Source organism: Podarcis cretensis (genome assembly GCF_951804945.1).
Source record: "Podarcis cretensis genome assembly, chromosome: 11".
Taxonomy (NCBI): Eukaryota; Metazoa; Chordata; class Lepidosauria; order Squamata; family Lacertidae; genus Podarcis; species Podarcis cretensis.
The window spans coordinates 5582812-5610472 of NC_137180.1; the positions used below are offsets into that span (position 1 = coordinate 5582812).

Below are 27661 nucleotides of genomic sequence, written 5' to 3' on the forward strand. Positions count from 1 at the left end.
TCCTCTGCTTAATCCAGCAGGGATTCTTCTTATGTTCTTAAACCTTAGGGGAGGACTCTTTTAAAGAAATGTTTGTGAGCCCCTGAGATTTAAAACTAATGGCTGGAATTCTATCATTTCCCATTAACGCGTTGAACTTTCTTTGTTCTGTTTGTGGGAAAACTTCAGGTTGGTTTTGATCCACATCATCACATGCGAGTCCCAGGCATCCCTCCCAATCTGACAGGCATCCCAGGAGGAAAACCGTGAGTGTTAAACGTACAAACTCAATCATATTATTAAGCTTTTGTTCCTTTTGCTTCCTCTGTGATACTGAATTCGATGCGTGGCAGAGGGTGGTTAATCCTCCTTTTAATCTTAAAAGCCTATTTGGCAGTTTTTCCCATAGGTGAATATGTGCCAAGGGTATCGGATGCTGTGGATAAAAGAGGCCATGGGGTAGGGGTTATCCTTCTGCAATGGGACGTGCTGGACCACAGTAGCTCAACTTGGCACAGAAATGCAAATTGCAAAGGGCTCTCTAGTGTGCATGTCTTCAGTGTTCTGCCTCTCCGTTTTAAAAACAATTCCTTTGTGCACAAAAGAAGCCCTGCAATCAATTGCAGACTTACTGGATTCCATAAACAGCACTTTGCAGAGAAAGAAACAGCAAAATATTCTGTTTGATTGAAAATACTAAAAAGAATTATGGTATTGTAATGTACAAATGCATCCTTGATGGAACTGACCAGAAAAGGTGACCTACTCTAACAAGCTTGGTTCACTGGGAGCTGGGCATGAAAGAATTATATAATTAATACTGAGTTTTCACTCACATTCCTCTTCAATGAAGTGAAAATAGACACAGTGATCCCAGGGCATTCATTTGTGCATATATTTACGGCATTGCAATCCCCTTTTGCAAGCAAAAAAGCAAAAAGTGGCAGAGCTCTTGACGATAAGTAGCCATTTTTCACATGTTTATTTGGGTTTTGTTTTTTTTTTTTAAAAAAACCCCATCAGTTTATTTTTTGCACTTTCTAAGGAATAAATACTACACGAAAGAAAAACATTTAAAAGGCTTATGCTTCTTCACATGCCAGTATGTCTTAGAATAAAGCTACAGCAAATAAGGCAGCAGAATTTCTTCTTCAGGAAAGATTTGTGATCCATTTTCAGTGGCCTGTGTGAGTTTTCCATTTGCGCACCAGCTCCATGAATCTGCTAGCCTCCCCCATCCCTTCCATTAGCCATATATTTCCATATAATGTACTCCAGCTGAGCCTTCAATAAAGTTGTGAGCAATGACAGAAGCGCTCCAACACGTTGCATCTTAGAACAAAGCTGTTTTGAGCAGTGGAGCGCTCTCCCTAGCAGAGCTTTTGAGATGAAGTTGTTGATAGGTTATTCACAGGTGGTGTAACTGGCAGTCATATAACATGTTGTTCCTGATGAGATGTACTGTTTGCCATGTTGGCTCAGCATTTATTGGTCTGCCATTTTGGCAATTCTTTCTGAAGAAAAAATATATATAAAACTCCTTGGTATTTGTGTCCAAGAAAAAATATTGCAAGGGGCTAGAATGAGTTAAGCCCAACTATGTTAAGCTATGTTTCACAAATTGTGCCTTAGCCTGGATCTTTTTTCTAAGTTAAGAGAGACATTCTGCATCTATGTAAACCCTTTGTCTTGTGCATACCACACGTGTGGCTCATTGAAACATGTTTTTCTCTCTTCTTCTTTCCCTAGGGCATACTCATTTCATGTAAGTGCAGATGGCCAAATGCAGCCTGTCCCTTTTCCTCCGGATGCCCTCATTGGGCCAGGAATCCCACGTCACGCTCGACAGATTAACACCCTGAACCACGGGGAAGTGGTATGTGCAGTTACAATCAGCAACCCCACAAGGCATGTGTACACTGGTGGGAAAGGATGTGTCAAGGTCTGGGATATCAGTCATCCAGGGAACAAGAGCCCTGTCTCTCAGCTGGATTGCCTGGTGAGTAATGGCAGTCAAAAAGTCTTTAGAGAATTGTTGTTGCTGGTGAGGTGGCCATGGAGCCATAGAGACCATTGTTGGGTGGTTGGGGCATCTGTAAATTAGTCATCCACTTTGATGTTTCTGCATGTAGTTTAAGTAGTATTAAAACCCAGTAATTTTGCCAACTGCTTAATTCATCAATCACATATTTTAAACTCTGGGATTTAATTGAATTTCAAAGGAACCTGTCAACTTTTAATAGAGGTTTCTGTTTGTGTATCTCTAAATTTAGGCTATACATTTTCTATAGAGGATAATTCTTCAGTTTTGGGTGCTTAACCAAGAAAAAACATAAACATTAGATATTTTTCGAATTATTACCTGCATTTGTTAAAAGTGACATTTATTGTGGCTGCAATCCAGTTAAAGAAATTTTAACTGGCTAATCATGATGTTAGGAGATTACCTAGTTCATCATTTTATTAGGTTAACATGAATTTGCATCTGAATAAAAGCAATAATTGTGATGCAAGAAGCATATTTTGTTTTTTTAAGATGATGCACACAATAACACCTATAATCTTACAAGATTTTAATAAATAAGAGAAAAAATGTCAGATTTAAGAGCATGCTTGCTACCTGAAGCTTTTATAAACACTTGAATTAAAATCATTTTTTATTTTTTTAAATTGCCTGATTAATTGGGACTTTTAAAAGTCAATTTAAAAACAATTAATTGATAATTTAAACCAGGGGTCAACAAACTTTTCCAGCAGGGGGCTGGTCCACTGTCCCTCAGACCTTGTGGGGGGCCGGACTATATTTTGGAGGGGGGGGGGATGAACGAATTCCTATGCCCCACAAATAACCCAGAGATGCATTTTAAATAAAAGGGCACATTCTACTCATGTAAAAACATGCTGGCCATCCGCAGGCCGGATTTAGAAGGTGATTGGGCCAGATACGGCCCCCGGGCCTTAGTGTGCCTACCCATGATTTAAACAGTCCAAAAATTGCTATGTATTGGCTTAAAGGCAGGGTAGCATTTTACCAAAGTTGTCATTAATGAGGAGCATTTGGGCTTAACAGCATTTCATGATAATTCTCTTCCGTTTTACAAATTCATGGAGGATAAGGCTGAGTGCTAGAAGGCATATGCTCTGAATCTCAGCTGCTCAGGAGTACAAGTAAGGAGAGCAGTGTTGAGCACATGAGCTTTTTGCACACTTCCCATAAGCATCTGCTTGGGCGTTGTCAGAACAGGATTCTGGAAGAAAGAGGTTTTTGTCCTGATCAGACGGGTTTCTGTTATGTTCTTAACTTCAGTTGATTGTATGTTTTAATTGATTTTATGTTAGCTGAAATAAACCAGCAACCAAAATGGTCAAAGGCCTGGAAACGATGCCTTATGAGGAACGGCTAAGGGAGCTGGGCATGTTTAGCCTGGAGAAGAGGAGGTTAAGGGGTGATATGATAGCCATGTTCAAATATATAAAAGGATGTCACATAGAGGAGGGAGAAAGGTTGTTTTCTGCTGCTCCAGAGAAGCGGACACGGAGCAATGGCTCCAAACTACAAGAAAAAAGATTCCACCTAAACATTAGGAAGAACTTCCTGACAGTAAGAGCTGTTTGACAGTGGAATTTGCTGCCAAGGAGTGTGGTGGAGTCTCCTTCTTTGGAGGTCTTTAAGCAGAGGCTTGACAACCATATGTCAGGAGTGCTCTGATGGTGTTTCCTGCTTGGCAGGGGGTTGGACTCGATGGCCCTTGTGGTCTCTTCCAACTCTACGATTCTATGATTCTGTTCTATGATTCTATGAAACCATAGTTAATAGCTTACCGTGAACACAGAAGGCTCCAATTTGTTCCTTTCCTCTTACTAGTGGGAACAAAAAAACCACAATCCAGTGCTGCATCTCAACTGAGATCTTGGTTTGTTTGCTCCAAACAAACCACAGTGTTAAGCAACTTTTATTCTAGGATTACAAGCATGGTTTATTTGAACCAAAAAAATAATAATGCAGTCCTTGGTTGAGACAAAGCACCCAAGTTAGGGATCCTTGCTTGCTGTTCTTGCTGGCTAGAGGAGGAAAAGTAAAGTAGGAGCAATCTCTGCATTCATGGTGAACTTTGGTTAAGCATGATGTGTGAGCTGGACGAGATTATCTCGACAATCTTTGCAAAAGCCTGTAAATCTTTATTCCCATATTGGGGATGGGAATGCTGCGGCTTGAGGGGTAATGGCTTCCTTAGCCATGCTAGTCAGAGTTCAGATTTAAACCGTGGTCTGATGGCACAACTTGCTAAAGCTAGATGGTAGACCTTCAGGAGAACTGGTAGACCTTCAGGAGAACTGTGTTCCATGATGGAAGAGAGCCAGAATATAAATGTAAGAAGATGATGATAAATAAATCTTTGAGAAGCATTGCTGTTCTAGCTTTTGGTTCGTTATCTTTTCCCCATTCTTGACCTGATACTTTCTTCCCCTGTATTGCTACTGTTACTACCAACTATCAGTTGGTAATGAAACATTACAATACTGAAAATACTTGCCAGATCTTTGTTTCTTGATTTTTCTTATTTATTGGCAGTGGTGGTAGATAAGTCACTGTCTGCTGAGACTGACGGTCTCCTTCAAGGGGTTAAAATAACAGAAACACAAACTTCCTCCAAAAAAAATGTAGGCTTCCGTAAGCACTCAAAAGGCTCGCAAGCTCTGAACTGTTTGGGGCTGGGCGCAGGCCTGCATGTGCGTTTTGATACTAATTAAGATTAAATATCTCTCACTGCTGAATTTTGTAGATCAAGTTTAAGTACTTCCCTAATGTCGTGTAATTTTCTGGCATTAATCCACTTTATCATTGTCATAAGTATAAATGGCTCATTAAAACCAAGAGGGAATACAATACTTTTATGGATTCCTGCTCTCGTGTTAATGCTGTTTTCCTTTCCTCATGAGTAATCTCTTGATGGCTTCTGTCTCTACAGAACAGAGATAACTACATCCGCTCCTGCAGATTGCTCCCCGACGGCCGCACCCTGATTGTTGGCGGGGAAGCCAGCACGTTATCCATTTGGGACCTGGCAGCTCCAACTCCGCGTATAAAAGCAGAGTTGACGTCCTCGGCTCCTGCCTGCTATGCTCTGGCAATCAGCCCTGATTCCAAGGTCTGCTTCTCCTGCTGTAGCGATGGGAACATTGCAGTCTGGGATCTGCACAATCAGACTCTGGTCAGGTAGGTCAGCTTAAGCCGGATTGTCACGCCAACTCTAAATGTGTTCACCATACTCTGTGTTTGCACTGTAAATGTGTTCACCATACTCTGTGTTTGCACTGGGGGTGTCATGTGGTTGGAGCTATAGCAAATGAAGCAGCCATAAACTTGAAAGGTCAATAGTTGTTTGCGCATTAGGCTTCCAGAATCATGAATTATTACCTTTAATGCTGGATTATTTGGATGGGAAGAGTCCTAGGGGCTATTTCAGCCTTCCACTACCCATTCTGCCAGTGTTTCCCCATTCTGTCAAAGGAGACATTTCTAGGCAATTGCTACCTGTGAAGCAGCAGCTTTTGCAGACTGTGTGTGTGTGTGTGTGTGTGTGTGTGTGTACTCCAAAGGTTAGAATTAGATTTTTGATTGGTGCTGGAACGAAGAGTATTAGTATTAAAATACACAGTATGGCTCAAGTGGCCTTCTAATTTGTTATTTTTGTGCAGACATAGTGGAAACAAGGGCTGTAGCTCAGGGTTGGGGAAGAGACCTGTCTTGAAATCCTGGAAAACTACTTCCACTCAGACCATACTGAGCTAGATGGGTAAATTGTCTGATTCTGTTTAAAACAGCTTCCTGTCAAAATTATGTATATTCATTAATGGCTGAATAAAAGACCCTGGTGCTTGTAGTCTCTGAAATTAGATTGTGTGAACATGTATATTTGATTTTGAGTGGCTGTTAGAAAGTACCAGTCATGTGAATTCCTATACTTTCTTTTTTCCTTTGTTTCTTCTTCATTGGCTCATTATGAGTCCTTTGGGGCCTGGGTGGAAAAATTGATTTTTATTTTTTTTAAAAAAAATGAATTAATTTTGCTCCTGAGATCTGAGGGCAGGGCAGGCAGTAAACCTAATTAAATACAGATGAGAGTTTAAGTACCTCCAAGCTGGGAATTCTTTGAGATGCATTGGTTTGCTGTTACCTCCAGTGGAAAAGAAGGCTAAACAAAAACTAATAGCCTTTGCAAAGTCTGAAGGGTAATAATACATGGAAAACATGGGTTGTCCTCAGCTAATAATCATGTTCTGTGTTGAAGCCACTCTACCGGGGGGCAAGGGGTACAGGAAATGCAATGATTGGGTTGCCAGAGAGAGAGAAAGAAGGTGTACATATGTTGGATCTTTTAAAAAGGATTTTCTTGAAACTGCATAGTTCTTTTAATGGGTTCCTCACCAACCACCATCATATCGCAGATCACATCTATCTCTACTGACTAAAGAGCACAATTTGTGGATCTGGTGCTTTCTCGCATTACCTTGATGCAAAAACATGGATCATGTAATTTGTTTTCAGGATACATCCAAAATTTAAAATTGTGTGTGTGTGAAATTCCTGCCTCAATTCATACTTCTTTTGAAAGTACTTTGCCTTATTTTGACATTTCCAGGCAATTCCAGGGCCACACAGACGGAGCCAGTTGTATTGATATTTCAAATGACGGCACTAAGCTCTGGACAGGAGGCCTGGACAATACAGTGAGATCCTGGGACCTAAGAGAAGGCAGGCAGCTACAGCAACACGACTTCACATCACAGGTGAAGAATTCACGACAAGTTAAAAGCAGTCTGTGATGTTTTTATATTTTTAAAATCAAGGTCCTTAAAGCAGGCTTGAAGAACAGCCACAGAATAATCTTTTCCTTTGGCTTTTGCATCCTTTAACTGGTGTGTGTAGGGCTCCTGTAGATGATCAGCTATCTATAGGTCCTATTCCAAGATAACTTGTATGAAAATACTATTTCAGCCCATCTCAGAATTAAGATGTAGGTCTCAATTAGTGCCATAAGTTACACAGTTAATTGAGTTTTGTTTATATGAGCTGCTGTCTCTTGAACTAGTGCTGTCACTTCATTAGCATCTCTTTGAAAAATAAAAAACTGTGTTAGACCAAATTATCTTCCCAACAGCAGTAAATTCCGACACTGAGACAGGTGTGTAAAGCTTTCATTAAGCATCAACCTGTGTACTATTTTAATTGCAGATCTTCTCACTGGGTTATTGCCCAACTGGAGAATGGTTGGCAGTCGGAATGGAGAACAGCAATGTTGAAGTGCTGCATGTCACAAAACCAGACAAGTATCAACTTCATCTTCATGAGAGCTGTGTGTTATCCCTGAAGTTCGCTCACTGCGGTAAGCAGTTCAGTATACAGTAGCGCCGTCTTCCAAACCTGCTTCCCGTAAAAACCAAGAAGGGAGAATCAAATGGCAAATATTTAATTGTACATGTATGGTTGACTTTTGTTTTGGTGAGCCATTCAGCTGCAGATCATTGTTTCAACCAGGGATAAAGAATGGGTGGGAAGGGGAGAAGAGAATAGATTTTGTTAATGTGCAGATTAATCAATTGGAAAACTGCTTCTAATAATTTTTAAATCTGATTTCAGGCAAATGGTTTGTAAGCACTGGAAAAGACAACCTTCTGAATGCTTGGAGAACACCTTATGGAGCCAGCATATTCCAGGTAAAAATCATAGAGGTGGGATGTTAACCACATACGAAGCGGCCTTATACCAATGGTTTGCCGTAGGACCTTGTAGAGCTTCTGTCAGGAAACATTGAGCAACCTCCCTTTGCATAGCGACATTTTACCACCCTTTTCCCATAACCCCACCTTATTCTTTCTTTCTGCTGCAGACTTTGGCAGTTCTCAATGTTTCTTTCAGTGTTCTCCTTAGATACACAGTTTTCCTTTCTTTGCCATTTTGGCTCGGCATGCCTTCATTTGCCACAAAGGCTATTTTTCACAACCAGTCAGAAAAATAGTGATTGGGTAACATGATTGTCCAGAATACATGTAAGACAAGCTTGCACATTGTTCAAGTCTATGGCTAATTTTTGTGCTGTGGGGGTATATGTTAAATACAATTCACGAAGTTCTGCCCATTTCCTTCCCAAATTGCTTGCTTTGGGGCTAATTTTTAGCCTGTTGGTTAACTTGATGTCAACACATTAGCTGTTTCTGTTTCCCCATTAACTACTGAAGGAATTAATTGGGTGTTGTGTAACAAAGTAGGTTCTTAACTTATCTTGGTTTTAATCTCTAGAGGACAGTTCATGTAAACAATAACATGATCAATGTCTCAGGTCTGCAGAGTTTACTGAATTCAAGTTTAAGGATGCAGAAACAAAAAAAAAATGATGTTAGGAAGGACACAAAAATGGCTAGACCATTCTGAAAAAGTCTTGTTTGAAGGGAAAAGTTTAATATTGCAATTTTTTGTGCAAAGGATGGTTAACTCTCTTTCCCTCTCTTTTCTTTTTTCAGTCCAAAGAGTCATCTTCTGTGCTTAGCTGTGATATCTCTGTGGATGACAAATACATTGTTACCGGTTCTGGGGACAAGAAGGCTACAGTCTATGAAGTTATTTATTAGAGACAAATCTGAATGAGAACTGTACTCCTCCTTGTAGCACTTTGCTGTATATTTTTCTTCTCTCTCTCTCTTTCTCTCTTTCCTTCCCAAAGTGAGGACAGAAACTGTTCATCACAATTGTGGACTTTCCCCACCAGACTTGCTATTTAATATCAGGCACCCATTAAGGACTTGTAATACCAAATCTCCAGCTGTCTACTTGGAAGAAGATGGAATAAGCATACCTAACAGGGAACTGACTCTTTCAATTATGTATCATAGCTGTAATGTATTTATTTTGTTTAAAGAAAATCTTTTTAACAAGGAACTGACTAAATAAAGTAGCCTGCTTCTGCCTTGGATTTAAAGGTATGTTGCATTCTCAATGTTTGTATTGTTTGTGTGGGATGAGGCTATTTGGGGAAGAATGGGAATTTGCCATTTATTACCTAGTGTACACATCTGCACCAATTCTGATCTCAAATGAGTGCTTCATTAAATTCTATTGTTTAATAAATAATGCATAATTTATTATAAGAGGTGATAAACTTGTTCAGATGAAAGTCTAGGAAAACAGGGACTGCAGAAGATCTCGCCTGACTTGCCTCGCCTTTGGCCTTGCCAGACAGCCATGGATGGCCTTGATATTTGAAAGGTCCGCTACGTGTTAAAACAGACAATGGTCCAATTTGCACTATAACTAAACTAGGATTTATCATTGCAGCCCTGAGGGCTTGTTTGTTCTCCCTCACTCTCCACCTCTGGTGGAAACTTTTGCTTCTGTTTTTAACGAATTGCAGTTGTCCCTCCCAGTCCAAATCCAGATAAACTGATCAATGTTGACTATGGATTAGGGAAGAAAGCCAACTTCAAAGCATGGTGCATGATCCGGGCTTCTTTCCCTATATGTTGGTGCTGTGCTCCTTTGATTTTATATGCATAGGCCTTATGCAAACCTTGCACCTGTGTGGGGGCATAGCAGGTCCAGAGGCAAGTCAGAGCCAGACACAAAATGATCAAGGCGCCTCCCCACCAAGCATAGACTAGATGTTTCTCCAGACCCAGGCCAATCTAGACATAGTCAAGCATACGTTTTTCTGGCTGTCTTGAAATTTTATACGGACAAACATGCTGACTGGAAATTTGAAAGGGGAAAAAATTGGTAGTTCTATATCAAAACAGTGGGGTCTTGCCTGCTGCACCTACTGTATTTTGGGGCTCATTCAGTAACTCTGATTTATCAACGGCAAGTTCAAGTGACATATGACAAGGGTATCCAAAAAATACACCCAAAATAGAATTGCTATATTAATCTGCCATTTTACAGTGTTTTGTAAACAGTGCTGTATATGTTGTTCTTTTGGAACAAGTGCATTGTGTTGCCCAAAGTGATGAATATCACTTCTCTTTTGTATGTTTCAGAAAGAAGTACAATAATGTGTCTCCAAGAATGACCTTCATCCCTTCTGGACATTTTTGCCACATTTCTTTGAAAGGGGAGATGTGAGTCTTTGGGCAGTTACAAAGATTACAGAAAAATATTTGATATATTCATTGGAAATGGCACTGAGAAGGGAAAGGATTCTACAAGTGTACAAACTATAAAAGCGAGGACCTCAGAGGTAGGATTTAGAAGAGCACTCATTCTGAAGTGCAGAACAGAATGGATTTTCACTCGGGAGAAGGACTTGCGTTATTTTCCGCCAGTTTTACCCAAGTCTTAGTTGAACGTCCCTGAAATGGACGCAGGCTGAGCCATTGTGCCAGAAACATTGTGTTATCTTTTTATGTTGTTGTTGTTGCTGTTAAACTATGACCTGTGACTCTTTTTTTTTTTTTTTTTGAATGCTTAAAAAAAAATCTTTTAAGTCTGTGGATCTGCTGATGTACAGTGCCTTTGCTGCTATGGATCAAAATCAAAAGAACTGTGTAGATAAATCTTTATTGTGTAAGTAGAAATTTACTTAATTTCATACTAGAAATGGGTTAATGCTGCAAGTTGAAATGGACTGTTCATTGAAGTTCCAAATGTGGTAGCAAAAAAAAAGATAATAATTGTGTTAAGTGCTCAGTGTTTGATGTCATTAACAGTTTCGTAATACTCTACAGTGTAGAAAGATTTTGATACTAAACTGTGTCATTGTACATAGTTCTAATGCATTGTATTGACCACAAGTACTTCTATAATGGTAGATTATCGTTTGTGCATTCAAACTTTTAAGCATTAAACATAAGTAACTTGTAAGATGTGGTTTTTCTAATTTCCCTCCCTCTGTGTGTGACAAAAATGAGCCCAACCGACAGGCATAAAAGCTTTTTAGAGCCTACACGATGAACAGTGTGTGTGTTAGAAAGAACTTCTCACCCATGTGTGTCTGTTTCCTCATTTATGAACAGAAGAGAGATATGAAATGCAGTTTTTGCCAACTTCACGAGCATTGCAGGATTCAGCTCCCATTTATGTGCCCTTTTTCAGGGAGTTTCTATACTGCAAACGTAAAGTGTTCAGTAGTCCTTCCCCAGGGAAAATTAGGAATTGCAATTTTTGTAAGAGGGAGTTAGAAGCGTCTGTTAGAAAATTCTCAGCATTCTCACCAAATTAACAATTCTTTACATTTGTCATCATTTGCGGGAAGGCACAACAGTAAAACCAGTTGTATAAAATGGATAGAGGTTTGTAGTGGAAATCCACCCTTTCTATCTCTTTCTTGTAATTTTGTCGATTGGGTGTGGAAGCAGGTAATGTTCCACACCCAAAAAACAGTCCTCACCCTTCTCTCCTCAGGAACTCTGATACAATTTTGTACTGAGAAGAATGGAATCCTCTTCCCTTTGGTTCTGTGGCATTATGTGTAATTGACATGTGTGGGGAACTTTCAAAAAAAAATCTGGGTTGACAGCCTAGATTGAAGCTTGCTTGGGGCAAAGTGATTTGTATGAGTGCTCTAATCCACTTTGCAACTGGACAGACTGTTCTAGGGCTGTTTAAGGTGGCACATTCATTGGCAAGATGATCTTGGTAGCATACTCTTACCATCTCTATGCATTTGCACTCTTCAAGGCTGACTTGTGATCAGAACGAACAGAAAGTAGCCTGTTGCACATTTAAGGGTTGTGCTAATCAGCTCTCAATGATAGTTATGTGATAGTTGTCCCATCTTGCCTTGTTGCTGCCGTTGAATTTAAAGCCTTGACCATAAAGCAATCCTTCAAACTGCTTTATTCCGAACATTGATGAGGCCGCTCTGCTTTGCATGGCGTTCCCTTGTGAATATCCTTTGTCATTGTTCAGATGGTGGATCTGATTATTGCTCTATCAGCTCACATATGTCCTTGTTTGAGGTGTACGTAATTTCTTATATTCTGTTAACTGGGATGCTTTGAAAAGCAAAATCCAGTTAAATCCAGGCCTCTGAATCACAAGTAGCAAACAGTGCCTGATAGCCTTCTGCAAGGATAGCACACGGTATATTACCTTGATTGCACTCCCTATGTTACATTAAGTCTGCAACACATCACAGGGTGCGGAGGGTCAGATCAGAGCCATACCTTTGAAGGTTGTGGATTAGTTGTCATGTGACAAGGTCATGTGAACTAAGATTCCAATGGGTTGCTCATTTATGTAATGTATGTAATATGGTTTGGGCCAGTGGATGGTAGTACTGAAAAGAGAGTAGAGGCGAAGTCCTAAGTCCCACATTTTCCACCGTGTGCCCCCTTCACAATCAGTGGGAGAGATGAAGCTTGAAGAAATATGCTGTAGAAGATCATATTTGACAAGCTCTTAAATAATGCACCTGCCGCATCTGCTTTTGAACCAAGAGTTACTGAACATAACCCTCGAGACTTCACGTTTCTTCCGGTATTTGGAGTACAGCATCTCTACCCAACAGAGCAAGTTTTTTTTAATGTCAAAACCAATAAATGTTTTTACTTTTACCAAAAGATTTTCTGTCCTGGTTACAAGGAAACAGTATTATAGTGTCTTTTTTATTATTAAAAAAGGCGTAGCCTGACATTTACAATGTGTCCATAAAACTGCTGTTGACTGCAGTGAAGAATGCCTGTGGGTCACTTGACTTCACGTGGATTCAGTCAAAAACATTGCCTCTATTTTTCATTTCTTATACAGCTATGATGCTTTGTAGTGGCCAATAGAGTTATCTTGTTAGTCAAGTCAGGATTTTTTTTTTATTTTTGGTCTCTTAGAAGTATAAATGTGTGGGATCAGAGAGATTATTAAAATATCCTCATATTGTTCTACTAGACAACTGAATAGTGTTCAGAACTTGAAGCGAAATTTAAAGTGCAGAAATCAAGGTTTGCAGAGCAAATGTGATGAGGTGTTTTTAGAAGTAGAATTTCTTAACTAAGGCAGAAGTCCTAAGATGTCAGAACAGACAGTCCAACTCCGTATATGACAGTTTCCCATGTTTCTTTGGATCCTTTGAATCACCTCATGCCAAATTTGACATCGCAGCTGTAAATCCAATCCATCCTATGACCACTTGGACACCCAGCCAAGGGATGTACGATCACACACTTAAAAGCATACCATGTGATATAATTTGTTGAGTTGTAGAGCTTAAAGGTAAAGGGACCCCTGACAGTTAAGTCCAGTCGCGAACAACTCTGGGGTTCCGGCGCTCATCTCGCTTTATTGGCCGAGGGAGCCGGCGTACAGCTTCCAGGTCATGTGGCCAGCATGACTAAGCTGCTTTCTGGCAAACCGGAGCAGTGCATGGAAATGCCGTTTACCTTCCCGCCAGAGCGGTACCTATTGATCTACTTGCACTTTGACGTGCTTTTGAACTGCTAGGTGGGCAGGAACAGGGACTGAGCAATGGGAGCTCACTCCGTCACGGGGCCTCAAACGGCCGGCCTTCTGATCGGCAAGTCCAAGCGGCACAGGGGTTTAAACCACAGCACCACCCATATATATCTATATTTTCAAATGTATGCCGTGGGACAACACTAATCTTAGAAAATGTTTTTCCTTCTCAGTAGTGTGGTGGCGTTTCATGCAAATGTATTTAGCTGGGGAAATGAAGCTAAAAATTTGTCAAGTAAATGAATCTCCAGCATTGGGGATGAAGCTCAACTAAGGTTTTTCAGTGAATAGAAAAAGGTTTTTAAAAGAAAATTAAAGTAAGCAATAAGACTTAAAAATATATCATTGATGAAAATCAGTAGTTGTTTAAAAGCATATTGAGAGAACTGTGCAGCGTCTTGAGAGTGCTGCGTAACTATGTAATTTCACAGTCTCTAAATAAATCTTCTGAAGTATGCTCAATTGCCTCACATTGGCTCCTCTGGGGGTGGGTAACATCTAAACCCAGCTACTAAAAGAAAGCCTTGTTGTTGTTTTTCTAAGGATGGATGCCTATACTTTTGGAAAACTGCTGTCTTAATGCTTCTCTTCTATTGAGCACCCCAAATCATGGGTTGCTTTTGAAAAATTAGGTATGTAGTGCACTTTTGACTCCTAAAATACATTGAACAATAGTGCAGGAGTATGTAGAGTCATTCTACTAATGGGTAATATGCTGAGAGAGACTCCTTCAGAATCAAGCTTCCCTTCCCGTGGAGAGCAGGGTTTTGTATAATTAAAATCAAGCCACACTATATGATTCTCCATCCTAAATAGACTTCCCGGGTAGGCTGCCATTGCATTTAGGTGATTGGAACTGAAGTGGAAAGCTCTTTGCCAAGCTGATGGACAAGTGGAAAGTGGCAGGTAAAAGGATTTTTTTTTTAACTTAGTGGAGAAGCAGGCAAATAATTCTTAATGCATATTGCTCATGTTATGCGCGACAGATGCATTTAACAGTAGAGATCATAGAGGGCGCAAGCTTGTGTTTGGCAGCTGCTATATTTTTGCCAAAGAGCTCTTGGGCTCCATGTCAATGGCCTTCCAGTGCTTTCACATTTGATGGGGTTGGACAGACTTGATGAATTTGGTTAGAACAAGCACTATAATCTCTTGCCCTCTTTCACTTTATACAGTCCTGACTTGTGAAAGGAAGCCACTAACCATGTCACTATGACAGCTCTCTCTCTCTCTCTCTCTCTCTCTCTCTCTCTCTCTCACACACACACACACACACACACACACACATGTACGTCATCTACAATAAAAAATGACATTTATCCAGCCCCATTTTGTCCAAAGACCTTGACAAGGGAAAAAAAGAGGTGGGAAGGGGAATATTTCCATGTTTGCTCTGTTTGAACTCCAGCCAATGCTAACTTTTAGAGCGGAAGTAAAGGGTTATTTGGAAGTGCAAGAAAATGTCCCAAGAACACCAGGAGGGCCACAGGTTCTCCACTCCAGTAAGACTTCTAAGGGAGCAGGACATGGAGATTCAAGAATTGAAGGCCCTTCAGTTTCCTTTCATGGCTGCCTATTCTTGCCTCAGTATTTTGTCTACCCAGATTATTTATTTGTTCATCAATTGTAGAAAGAAACACACACAACACCTCTAAGCAGTTTACAAAAATATACAGTTTTAAGATTATGGATGATAAACAGTTAAAAACAACTATTTAAAATATTTATTATGATTAAACAGTACCTAAAACGCAGGTGGCGCTGTGGGTAAAAGCCTCAGTGCCTAGGGCTTGCCGATCGAAAAGTCGGCGGTTCGAATCCCTGCGGCGGGGTGCGCTCCCGTCGTTCGGTCCCAGCGCCTGCCAACCTAGCAGTTCGAAAGCACCTACGGGTGCAAGTAGATAAATAGGGACCGCTTACCAGCGGGAAGGTAAACGGCGTTTCCGTGTGCGGCTCTGGCTCTGGCTCTGGCCAGAGCAGCGATGTCACGCTGGCCACGTGACCCGGAAGTGTCTCCGGACAGCGCTGGCCCCTGGCCTCTTGAGTGAGATGGGCGCACCAACCCCAGAGTCTGGCAAGACTGGCCCTTACGGGCAGGGGTACCTTTACCTTTACCTTAAAATAATAATAATGACGCATATATCTTCTATACATCTGGATAGGCTTGCCTGAACAAGTAGGCGTCAAAAAGAGTTTGGTGCAGGCATCTTCCTTATGTCAGTAGGCAGGGAGTTTCAAAGTCTATTGCGCTGCTCGTTGAAGCTGTTTGTATTTTGGGTCTGATCCTACTTGCAATGCTGAATTCTAGTCTTGTTCCTTCAACAAAAATCTCATGGGGGCTACTTCACTTTAGAGGGGTAGCAATGTTGGTTTTCTGCAGCAAAAACCATCATAGAGCCTTGTGGTCCTTAAAGACTAACAGCATAAGCTTTTGGAGACAAAGCAACACTGTGTAACTGACCTGAAAATTGTCACTGTGGAGCAAAGCAGCTTAAATGAGAAATACAGTGTGAAGCAGCTAAATTGCAATTCAAGAAATCTAATGTCACTTGTTGGGTTAAATTGAAACAAATGATTTTTTAATCATAGTATCTGTGTTAGTTAGTTCACCAATGCCAGGATATCTGTGCCATCTATGACTGTCCCTTGCAAGTGGTTCCCTGCCCCATAAATACCATTAGCTGGCCAATCGTTACCATTCAGCTTCTGTAAAAGATTATAGGTGTGCCTATTTAGCATACAATTAAGCTCTAATTATTATGGACTGTAATGCTTGCATCTTATTTTTATTCAACCCCCATCTTACACATTTCTCCTTTATTATGTCAGCCAACTTAGATTTCATGTCATGAGTCCATAAGAAGTTTTCTTCAGGTATCCCCATGTAAATTAATTCCAAAATTATCCTCATTCCATTAATTTTATTTATTTCAGCATGTGTATGTCACCTTTCAGGGCAAGTTCTCCCAGAGCAGCTCATAATATATTAAAAGCACAAAATTTCAACAGAATAAAACATGGGATTTTCTTCAAAAGACACAAAATGGTGACGGAACTACTTGAAGGCTCCATTTTAGTGTCAGTAATTGCTGCAACTTAGGTAGGTTTAGATATACATAACAGGAACTGAAATTTCCATTCCACTCTTCCATGGGGAGCTAGTTAAGGGGCAACCTATAGGTCCTATCTGGCCATAGACAAATTACATAGAAGACCATCATTGCCATGGCCCAGTGCGGCCCTCTTGCATGTTTTTTGGGAGCAGATGAGAGAGCTAGCTGTGAACCACCTAGCCTGGTGAGAAGACCACAGAGTTTTAGAGTTCAGAAACCGAAAGAAGTATTCCAATATTGTTTCCTTTTCATGAAGTGCTTTACCAGTGTCCAGGAGCACATATGTCCATCAGCCAAATAAAGCTCAAAAAGAACATTGCTGTTGTAATTTGTTGTTAGTTGCTCTGCCTTTAAACGATAATAACAGTCTGAGTGCTGTAAAAAAAACCCTAGCATCCAGTAATCCCATTCCTGATGCCCTCATCCTTCATGTAGGCAAAAATGATTTGAACGCAGTGGTCTGCTTTGGACTTGGAGTCAAACAACCCATTGCAATCTTAGACAAATCAAAGTTCAGGCCCCTAACCTGGTCATAGGTCAAAGATAATGGAGCACTGAGCTTTCCATGGGGCTTTGCATCTCAATAAGATTGATAGAGCCCACCGCCAGGTCACCCGAGGTAAAGAGGTGTTTCCTGCAGCAGGCGTGTGGTTGCATACCTCACCATCTTCTGCAACTTCAAAGGGGAGATGGAGTTCAGCTGTCTGTTGCAGACAGTGCCCTTTTTGCCATGAGGCTTCTCTGATTTGTTGGGATGGCTTCTCACTATTGATATGGTGGTGGTTGTAAGGACTACTGGCAGAATATATGTGGAGCTATGGACACTCAAAAGCGCTACCAAAATGCTAAAAATTTATTAAGTCCGTCTCAGTGAGATCAGCCACATTTACTGTGCATCGGATTGCAGCCTTAGTCACAGATGGACTATCACTAGAATAATTTCATTACAACTGAATTACAAGGATTTGCTCTTTAGGTATTTCTGCTCTGGTTCATGAAGTTCACACTTGCTACGAACACAAGGACAGTGGGTGTAAAGCAAATTTATAATCATGTCTTTTTTCCAGTCCAGTCTGCATTCATCACTTAAAGTAATGGGTTTTGTTAACTCTGGATTTCTGCTGGTCATATGACTTTTGCAGTCCATTAAAATTCCAGCTCAGTGAATTAATATAAGAACAGCACTTGACTGAAAACATTCTGGCACAGGAGACACAGGTATCAGATGATGCTTTCCTTATTATAATCCATACCCTTGGCTAGCTTCCTTGCTCCAGCCCCTGATAGTTGTTTTTTACATGGGTCACTGAAATATGCTAGGGCTTATTGCAGGCTTTGTTTATGTATGGAGTTGAGTCTCAGACAGTGTCAATTAGGTAAATAGGCAAATATGAGAGAATTAAGGCTTCAAAGTTGAAATCAATGTATAATGGAGCAGGTTTGCCGGTGGGAAGCCAGCTGTGAGATTAACTTGATAAGGGATCCAGTGTGATTCTCTACTGCTTACAAAGGGTGTCAAGCAGGCTTTTAGCGACACCAGGAAGAAAAGCTATGATTTGTTTACATGAAAGTGGTTCAAGCTCTTCATCTGTGACAAATTGTGTATGTCACGTCAGTACATTAAAGTTTACCATAAATCACTTACTCTTGCCAAGATAAAAGGAAAGTTTATCATTTCTCGGCACACATACACAGGTTTAACTTTATGTAGCTATCTCCACCCTAAGAAGGCCTGATAGTCTGTGGTGCCTATAAGCATTGCAGCTGTCTCTTTTCATAGATAAATTGTCTGTCATCTCATGCAGAAGCCTCTGGGTGACACACAATAAAACAGATTCAAGAATTTGAACAGCCAAATGCAGCTTATTAATAAAGAAAACAAAACAATTTACAAGAAGCTTCAGTTCCAGCGAGGGACTGTGGCATCAGCTGTAATCCAGTGGGAAGGTTAACATTCAAGCAGTCCAGTGCTGCCTGCCCCCAATTCACCTTTTGCCACCCTGCAGGGTCAACAAGTATGCACATCAGACATGGGTCCAGTTCTTAGCTGCCAATCAAAATGGAAAAGCCCATCTATTCAAGCGGGTATCCATTAACGCCAGTTTCAAGAGATGATGAAGTTAATACTGGTTAACTGATGTTAAAAATATGTACACAGTGTTAAAAGACCTAGAAAAAAAAAGGATGATTACCCTCGGTGAGTCGCTTTAGGCAATATACCGTATTTTTCCTTCTATAACACGCAGATTTTTTCTCCTAAAAAGGAAGGGGAAATGTCTGTGCGTGTTATTGAGCGAATGTGTGGTCCCTGGAGCCAATTGGTGCGAGGGGAGGCAAAAAAAAGCAGGCAAAAATCAAATCGCGCGTCTCCTAGAAGGGAAACTTGAAAAGAGGAAGCGGCTGCTTTCCGGCATTCTGCCTCAGGGTCTTACTGCCCACCCACCTCTGTTTCCTTGCTGTGTTTGCTCAAAGGGAACAAAGAGCAGGGAAAGCCCCTCCCCTCCAGGCAAGCAGAGGGGAAAGCTGAAAACATGCAGAAGGGAGGGAGAGAGAGAGAGCGCGAGCTGGCTGGCTTGGGTGGGTAGGTGAGGGAAAACTTTTGCCTTCCTTTCCTCCCTACCCCTCTCCTGCAATCTTAGCCAGCTGCTTCTCTGCACACCCCTCTCCTGCTCCTTGTCCCTTCTGTGTTTTTCCTTCCCTCCCCACTTAAAATGTGGTTAAAAAGCATGGATCCACATGGATCCTCAGGATCTTTGCATTGGGTCAGCCCAAATTCACCATCAGATCACATAGCATGTCCATGGCTACAGCCTGCCCCCCAAAAATCACGCACCCACTGTTGCCTGGGGCTGCAATGGTGCAAAAACGTGGTTACAAAACATGGATCCACATGGATCCTCAGGATCTTTGCATTGGGTCAGCCCAAATTCACCATCAGAGCACATAGCATGTCCATGGCTACAGCCTGCCCCCCCAAAATCACGCACCCACTGTTGCCTGGGGCTGCAATGGTGCAAAAACGTGGTTACAAAACATGGATCCACATGGATCCTAAGGATCTTTGCATTGGGTCAGCCCAAATTCACCATCAGAGCACATAGCATGTCCATGGCTACAGCCTGCCCCCAAAAAACCACGCACCCACTGTTGCCTGGGGCTGCAATGGTGCAAAAACGTGGTTACAAAGCATGGATCCACAGGGATTCTCAGGATTTTTGCATTGGGTCACCCCAAATTCACCATCAGATCACATGTCTGTGGCCACAGCATGAAGCACAAAAATGATACATCCACTGTTTCATTCAGAATGTTTTTTCCCTTGTTTTCCTCCTCTAAAAACGATGTGCGTGTTATGGTCAGGTGCGTGTTATAGAGCGAAAAATATGGTAATAATAATAATTTACTTATACCCCGCCCACTCTGGGAGGCTCCTAGTCGAGTGTTAAAAACAATACAGCATTAAATATTAGAAACTTCCCAAAACAGGGCTGCCTTCAGATGTCTTTTTAAAATAGGATAGCTGCTTATTTCCTTGACATCTGATGGGAGGGCATTCCACAGGGCGGGAGCCACTACCGAGAATGCCCTCTGCCTGGTTCCCTGTAACCTCATTTCTTGCAGGAAGGAAACCACCAGAAGGCCCTTGGAGCTGGACCTCAGTGTCCGGGCTGGATGATTGGGGGGGGGGGAGATGCTCCTTCAGGTATACTGGACCGAGGCCGTTTAGGGCTCTAAAGGTCAGCACCAACACTTTGAATTCTGTTTGGAAACATAGGCAAAGCATCCCAGATTGGGGGCTACCATTGAAAGGTGCCTCTCATTTGTTGCCACCTTGCATAATTCAGAATGAGAGGCCTCTATGGTTGGTGAAAGCCAGCACTTTGAATTAGGCCCAGTGGACATGGGCAAGGATCAGTGTGAATGTGTTCATAACGCCTGGTCCAAATTAGCAATCTTAACATCATATCCTGTGCCAGGCCATATTCAAGGGCAACCACTTACCATTTATATTGTGTTTGCTCTCTGTACTTTGGGACGCCACATTTTGAAACCCCCTTTTCTTCATTGCCCCTTTCTCAGCAAAGCCACAATTAAGTAAGTTGTAATCCCAGCAGCAGAAGCGACTGTGCAGACACTTATAGTGTAATGAATGCATTTATAAAATAATTCAATCACATTTAATGCTTCCTATAAAGCATTCTTGTTTGAGCTAGAAAAATGGTGGTTTTAATTACTGACACTACTTGTTCTACAGCCTGGACAGGATGTGATTCATAATCTTCCTGTTCTAATGGAATGTGTTTAAATGTGAAAGAAAAATGAAGAAAATTACAGCCGGTCCTATGTAACTACAGTTGTCATATTTGAAGACGAATCTGTTTTGTCCCTTTGCATTGTACCCCCAATTTCATGCATGTAAATCCTCTTGAAGTCACTCTCTGCGTGTTAAATCAATGGAATGTACATGTGTGTCAGGAGAGCAGCCATTCTGTTTTGGAAATGACTGGGGAAAAGCCATAGCTCAGTACTAGAGAGTCTGCTTTGCATGCAGAAAGTTCCAGGTTCAGATATCCAGGTAGGGATGGGGAAGACGCTGGAAAGCTGCTGTCAGTCAGTGTAGATAAGACTGAACTAGGTGGAGCAGTAGGCTCAGGCTAACAAAATGAATTTCTATAGAGACAAATGTAAAGTTCTGCAGTTAGGCAGGAAAAACCAGATGCAAAAAATATAGGATGGGGGACACCTGGCTTACCAGCACTACATGTGAAAAGGATCTGAGGGTCTTGGTAGACCACAAGCTTAACATGAGTCAACAGTGGGGTGCAGCAGCAAAAATAGCTAACACAATCCTAAGCTGCATCAACAGAAGTCTAGCATATTCACCCAGTGCTTTTCAAGCTGCACTGGCTCCCAGTGGAGTACAGGGTCAGATTTAAGGTGCTGCTTTTGACCTTTAAAGCCCTTCATGGCCTAGGACCCTCGTACCTACGGTACCACCTCTCCTGGTATGCCCCACGGAGAGCCTCAAGGTCCATAAATAACAACACCCTAGTGGCCCCGGGCCCTAAGGAAGTTAGATTGGCTTCAACCAGAGCCAGGGCCTTTTCAACTCTGGCTCCAGCCTGGTGGAACGCTCTGCCTCATGAGACCAGGGCCCTGCAGGATCTGATTTCTTTCCGCAGGCCCTGTAAGACAGAGTTGTTCCACCTGGCCTTTGGCTTGGAGCCAATTTGATTCCCTCCCTCCCTCTCTCTTTTTTTCTCTTCTTTTCTTTCTCCTCCTGCGATGAGGCTACATTTTAATATTTTAATGTTCCATTGTTTTAATGTTGTATTTTATTTTTGTTTTTAAGTTTGTAATCATTCATCTTGTTTTTATTATTGCTTGTAAGCTGCTCTGAGCCCAGCCTTGGCTGGGGAGGGCGGGGTATAAATAAAAAATTATTATTATTATTATTATTATTATTATTATTATTATTATTATTAGTGTCCAGAGCAAGGGAAGTAATAGTACTGTATCACTCTATTCTGCCTTGGTCAGACCACACCTGGAATACTGTGTCCAATTCTGGACTCCACAGTTTAAGAAGGATATTGACAAGCTGGAACGTGTGCAGAGGAGGGCAACCAAGATGATTAAGAGTCTGGAAACTAAGCCTTACGAGGAATGCTTGAAGGAGCTGGGTATGCTTAGCCTGGAAAAGAGGAGACTGAATGGGGGTATGAAGGCCATCTTCAAATATCTGAAAGGCTGTCACATGGAAGAGGGAGCATGCTTGTTTTCTCCTGCTCTGGAGGGTAGGACTCAAACCAATGGCTTCAAGTTACAAGGAAGGAGATTCTGACTAAACATCAGAAACAATTTTCTGAGAGTAAGATCTATTTGACAGTGGAATGGACTCTCTCAGGGGGTTGTGTACTCTCTCATGGATGCTTTAGCTGAGATTCCTGCGTTGCGGTGGGTTGGGCTAGATAGCTGTTGGGTCCCTTCCAACTCTAAGATTTTCTGATTCTATGGACTTGGTATTCTATTTTCTGACTTGGTAGAAGGCAGCTTCTATGATGATTCATGAAAGAAACTGAAAACCAAATGATCCCTCTTCTTTATAGCTGGATTAGAGAGAGATGTTGAATTTGGCAACATTCCCCTCCATCTTTACGCCCTTCTGTCAATCTGCTGGTGAGCATAGGATCTTCTCTTTTGTGTATCACCAAGAGCTCTGGTGACATCAACTTCCAGGCATCATAAAATCTGGCTTATGGAGAAATGAGCCAGACTTCAGACCCTTCCACGACTCATCCCGTCCCTAATCAAAACATGCTATGCAAACTTGCAGTAGCTAAGTGCAGTAATATTCGCTGCAGCTGTGCTGGGAGAACACCTTTCAATTTGCCTCTCCGCCTAAGCAAGCAGCCGCATTAGAGAGCAACCTCTCACAATGGGCCTAATATCTGCGCTGGCTGCTTGCCAGGGGACAAACGTTTCTTGGCAGCTCTGAAAAAGAGATCCACAAAAGAAAGTCTGTTACCACAAGACACGTAAGACTAGCCTTGGGAAATATAAATCCTGCTGTGTGGAAACCCAATTAAACACAATCACTGATCCCGTCTGCGTTTTTTTTTTTAAAGCATTAATTGCATTAGCAACATTTCTAAGAGTAACACAAAAACAAAAACAAAAAAGAATTGTAGCCAGGATGAACTAATCCTCTTCTACAACACACCATGTGCGAAATGTTCAAAAGCTGTAAATACTAAAGGGGTATTGGAGAAATGAATGCACAGGTGTTGCAGCGTTTGGGATGCTGGGTTCTTATTACTGTTATTATACTATTTTCAAGACAGGTGTACTAGGGAAGAGATACAGCTCAATAGCAGAATATAGTTTTGCAGGGTTCAGTCTCTGTCACCCAAATGAGCAAGTTTAGTGCTCATTTCTGTGGTATTTGCCTTCAGAAAAAAATCCATTTGCAAATAATATGAGGAAATGAGATCTAAACTTGCACTACATTCCACTATAGTACCAGAAGTGGCTTTTACGTCATGGGAAAGCTCATGCATAATGTGGAAATTAACATACCCTCCAACACTCATCAGATGAAAATAGGGTCATTTTAATCTATATCAGCATGCAATTGTGGGTGAATTTCATTGGGTGAGGGAGCGGCTGACCCTTCTCAGATGATGGGATGCCTCCTCTTGCTGCTGCAACCCCTTCCCCACTCAAGGGGACACCATGACACCTTGGGAATCAGTGGTGGCTAGAGGGCTTTCAGGATGGTACTGACATTTTTGAGGCATCTAGAGGATATGAATCAACAGTTAGGGAAAAGTTGTGAAAATGGAATAAACTGTCATGTGAATACAGCATACTCAGCTGCCACCATTCATTTTGAACCACTTTAGGCTAGATGGCCCAATGTTTTGGTACTGTATAATATGCCTGTTTCTAAAATTCTTCTGATTTTTTTTAAAAAAAACCTGTCTAGTTTTTTGTTTTCCTTTACTTTCACCAGCACCTTTGGAAAACTTCCCATATGTGCAAGTTTTGCTTGTTTGCTTGCTTCTTTTCCCAGGAGAGGCGACACTGAGATATTTGAGAAAGGAGAAGAAAATAAATGGTGTTTGTAGAACGTGGTATTTCACCTGGAAGAGAGTTCCCCAAATGTCCCTTTATCCCTGACAACTACAGAGCAGAAATTCTTCAATGCTTTTGTGACACCATCAGTCAATACTTTGTTCTGATCAAGCAGAGCTCTTAGGATTTCATGTCTATATGCTCATTTCTGTCTGATTTTAGATTGTAAGCTCTTTGGTATAATAGTGCAGAAGTGGTAAAATAAAATAGCAACAGGGGCACCACAAATTAGTAAAAAGGTAAAGGTAAAGGACCCCTGGATCCAGTCAAAGGTGACAATGGGGTGTGATGCTCATCTCACTTTACTGGCCGAGGGATCCGGCGTTTGTCCACAGACAGCTTTCCAGGTCATGTGGCCAGCAGGACTAAACCGCCACTGGCTCACAGAGGACCATGATGAGTACCAGAGCGCATGGAAACGCCATGTACCTTCCCACCACAGTGGTACCTGTTTGTCTACTTGTACTGGCATGCTTTGAAGTGCTAGGTTGGCAGGAGCTGGGACAGAGCAACGGGAGCTCACCCCGTCACGGGGATTCAAACCACCGACTTTCCAGTCGGCAAGCCCAAGAGGCTCAGTGGTGTAGACAGCAGCGCCACCCGTGTGCCTTCCACAAATTAGCTGTGACCTTTCAGTATGGGCTGAGTCAGTCCCCATAATCACCCAAGGAATCAGCAATTCTCTGTGACTTAGGCAGAGTATGGATGATGCTATCACCATTTTCCTATTTATATGATGACATGTGAAGGCTCCAGTTTCCTGGGCAAGTTGTCAACAACTGTTCCTGCCATATTTATTTTAGGAATTCAAACTGGAGGGGGTGCCTACACTTCCTCACATCTGACACCCAGTCTGGGAAATGCTGGCAAATCACGCATAGAGAGTCTTGTCATCATTGCTCATTAGCTTACTTTTTAATACATCTTTTCACTACCATTAGAGGAACTCAGCAAGGTCGGGAATCTATTCCTTTCTTGGGGCCGCAAAACAGCATTGTATGGTGGTGGGCAAGCAATCCTGGCTCCCAGAAGAATGCAAACACGCTTGTTGCAGTCATACTTCCATTAGTAGGTGTACACATAAAACTGGGGTTTTTGTGTGTGCACACCTCAAAATGTGATGTATGATGCAGCCCTCATGTTCTCCCCTGTGCCATCTTTCTGAGCTGGATTAGATTAGCTTTGTTCGTTTTCCACAGTTAGGAGTGAATCTGAGGTCAAAGTGTGCAATAATTACTATCAAGGTTAGAGGTTCCTGACCTAGCTCTCTCTGATCCTGAAATAAGCATTCATGTAAACAAAAGCAGCACTGTTATCTCTGGGTTCACTATTCCACAGTGCAACATCATTCCTGTGGGTGGTCCAAGGAAATTGTGAGTGGAATTTCCTATTAATGCAAGATAACATCCTTCAGGTTGAAAATGTAGGAATCCTGGTTGTGTAAAGTGGCCCTGAAACATTGAGCAGTGACAGGCAGCTGCTTTCATGACCAGGTAAGGATAATAACCTGGACGTAGGCACACAAACCCCACAAACTCCCCCCCCCACTGTCTCAAACTAGCTCTTGCTTTCTTTTTGATAGTCACAGTCTTCCCACCCCCCAAATAAAGTTTACTCTTCCTTTTACGGATGTTGGAAATGGAAATGAGCATGGAAATTGCCACACTTTGCATGTTTGTCTGAGGTCAGGAACAGAAATTATGTTACATTCTCCATAGTTTTTGACATTCTCTTTACATTGAGATTAATTATGTCATTAATTGTGTTAGTTTTAGCACCAGCAGATAGCGAGACAAATAACAGTTTTCAGCAGAAGCTGAACTGCAGTTCAGGATGGGATGGAAATGGATGCCTCGTTTCACCCCCACTGCCAAGTAAAATCAACAAATGGTCTTGTGGTGCCTTAAAGGCTAATGCTGCCCTCTTTGTAAGCATGGTTTTTTTCAAAATGAAAATAAATCCTAGTTTAGTTTGATTAAATCTCCTGGAACACAATTGATGCATGTTACATCCGCTTCATGTTACGTTCTTTCAGGTTACGTCCCGTGGTAACCCGGAAGTACCAGAAAGGGTTACTTCCTGGTTTCGCCGCTCGCACATGCGCAGAAGCGCAAAATGACATCATGCTCAGAATCAGCGAATTGCAACCCGCGTGTGCGCAGATGCGCCTCTGCAGGTTGCGCTCTTTTCATGTTGCAAACGGGCCTCCAGAACGCATCCCGTTCGCAACCAGAGGTACCACTGTATTAATAATATGGAGTGCTGTATCAAAAACGCTGAGATTGTGGTAATCAAAAAGATGCAAAATGTGGTAAAGTTGGGGGTTGTGAGAGAGTCCCAAATATATACAGAACAGAGACCAAAGGGACTGGGAGAAGAGACCTCCTCCCATTTCTATTGAATGTTGCAGTGCATGCTCTGAAGTAGAAGAATGGAGAGGTGCAGACAAGCTAATCTAAAAAGAGAAAGCGGATACTTAACAAACCCCTGAAACTGATGCTGAGAGGAAGTGATCAGGAGGCAACATGTCTGCTTTGATCTGCTCTCCTTCAATTGCATAGATATACAATACCTTCAGGTCTGAGGGCATGAACTTCATGCAATCTATTCCAACTTCTTTCCTTTGACTTTCGGGAGTTACCTGAGTGTGTGTCAGATGGTTACTAGTACCCAACTGTGACAGATAGTAAAGATACACCAAGGCCATTTTTCAGCTTAACTGATGATACCCAGTTCCTAGTCTCATTTAGCAAATCCATTTTGGTCCACTGGTATACCTGTACTGATTTGATCTCAAGGCACAGAGCATTCATAAATAAATTTATCCCATGTGCATACAGAAAAAGTATTATGGTTACTTTCTTTCTATCATGATTAGGGGAACAGAGTATGACTTTACTGTGTACATGATTAGAGGAACACTGTCACCTGGGCTCAGGTGGCCTTGAGAGCCAGGAGTACCTTTTCCCGGTTCTGGCTGTTTTGCCAGCTACAGACCCTTATGACAGAAATGATGTGCTCCATGATCTAGTAACTTGCAGCCTGGATTGCTGCAATGCACTCCTTGTGGGGCTGCTGTTGAAGATGACTTGGAAACTTCAATTGGCAGAAAATGCAATGGTCAGGTTACTGTCTGGGGTTCCATCTAGATCTTGCATAACAGCTGCAATAGTTCTTTTCCGGGCACAATTCCGGGTGCTTGTGTTAGGGTTTAAAGCCCTAATGACTCAAGACCCAAATATCTCTACAAACCCTCTTGGGTGTTAAGATCAGCAGAGGGGGTCCTCTTGGGTGTTCCTATGCCCTCAACAGCTTGCTGGGGGTGGGTAGGTCAGGAGATGACATTCTCTGTCATAGCTTCTAAGTTGCGGAATTCCCACCCCCAACCCCCGAGGTGTGTTTGGCACCTTCAGGGTGCAGTTTTCATCTTCTGCTGAAGGCATACCACTTTACCTAGGCCTTTGACACTTGAGTTGCATGTTTTAGGACT

General features: G+C 41.9%; 1 protein-coding gene across 6 annotated transcripts in view; it reads left to right on the plus strand.

Annotated features, from left to right (window-relative positions):
• The window catches only part of LOC307227005 (transducin-like enhancer protein 4), a 139822-nt gene extending 128988 nt beyond the window's left edge, over nt 1-10834 (plus strand). For 5 of the 6 annotated variants that reach the window (XR_013843760.1, XR_013843761.1, XR_013843762.1 and 2 more), the window contains 8 exons: nt 169-245; nt 1729-1978; nt 4950-5197; nt 6624-6771; nt 7217-7367; nt 7622-7698; nt 8503-8958; nt 10012-10834. Coding sequence is in view for 1 of the 6 variants with exons in the window: in XM_079996074.1 (XP_079852200.1) it covers nt 169-245; nt 1729-1978; nt 4950-5197; nt 6624-6771; nt 7217-7367; nt 7622-7698; nt 8503-8610 (1059 nt within the window). In the remaining 5 variants the exon portion in view is untranslated. Of the gene's footprint in view, nt 1-168; nt 246-1728; nt 1979-4949; nt 5198-6623; nt 6772-7216; nt 7368-7621; nt 7699-8502; nt 8962-10011 lie in introns of those variants that run through there. The other variant, XM_079996074.1, reaches the window with a different exon arrangement.
• Nucleotides 10835-27661: the final 16827 nt, after the last annotated feature.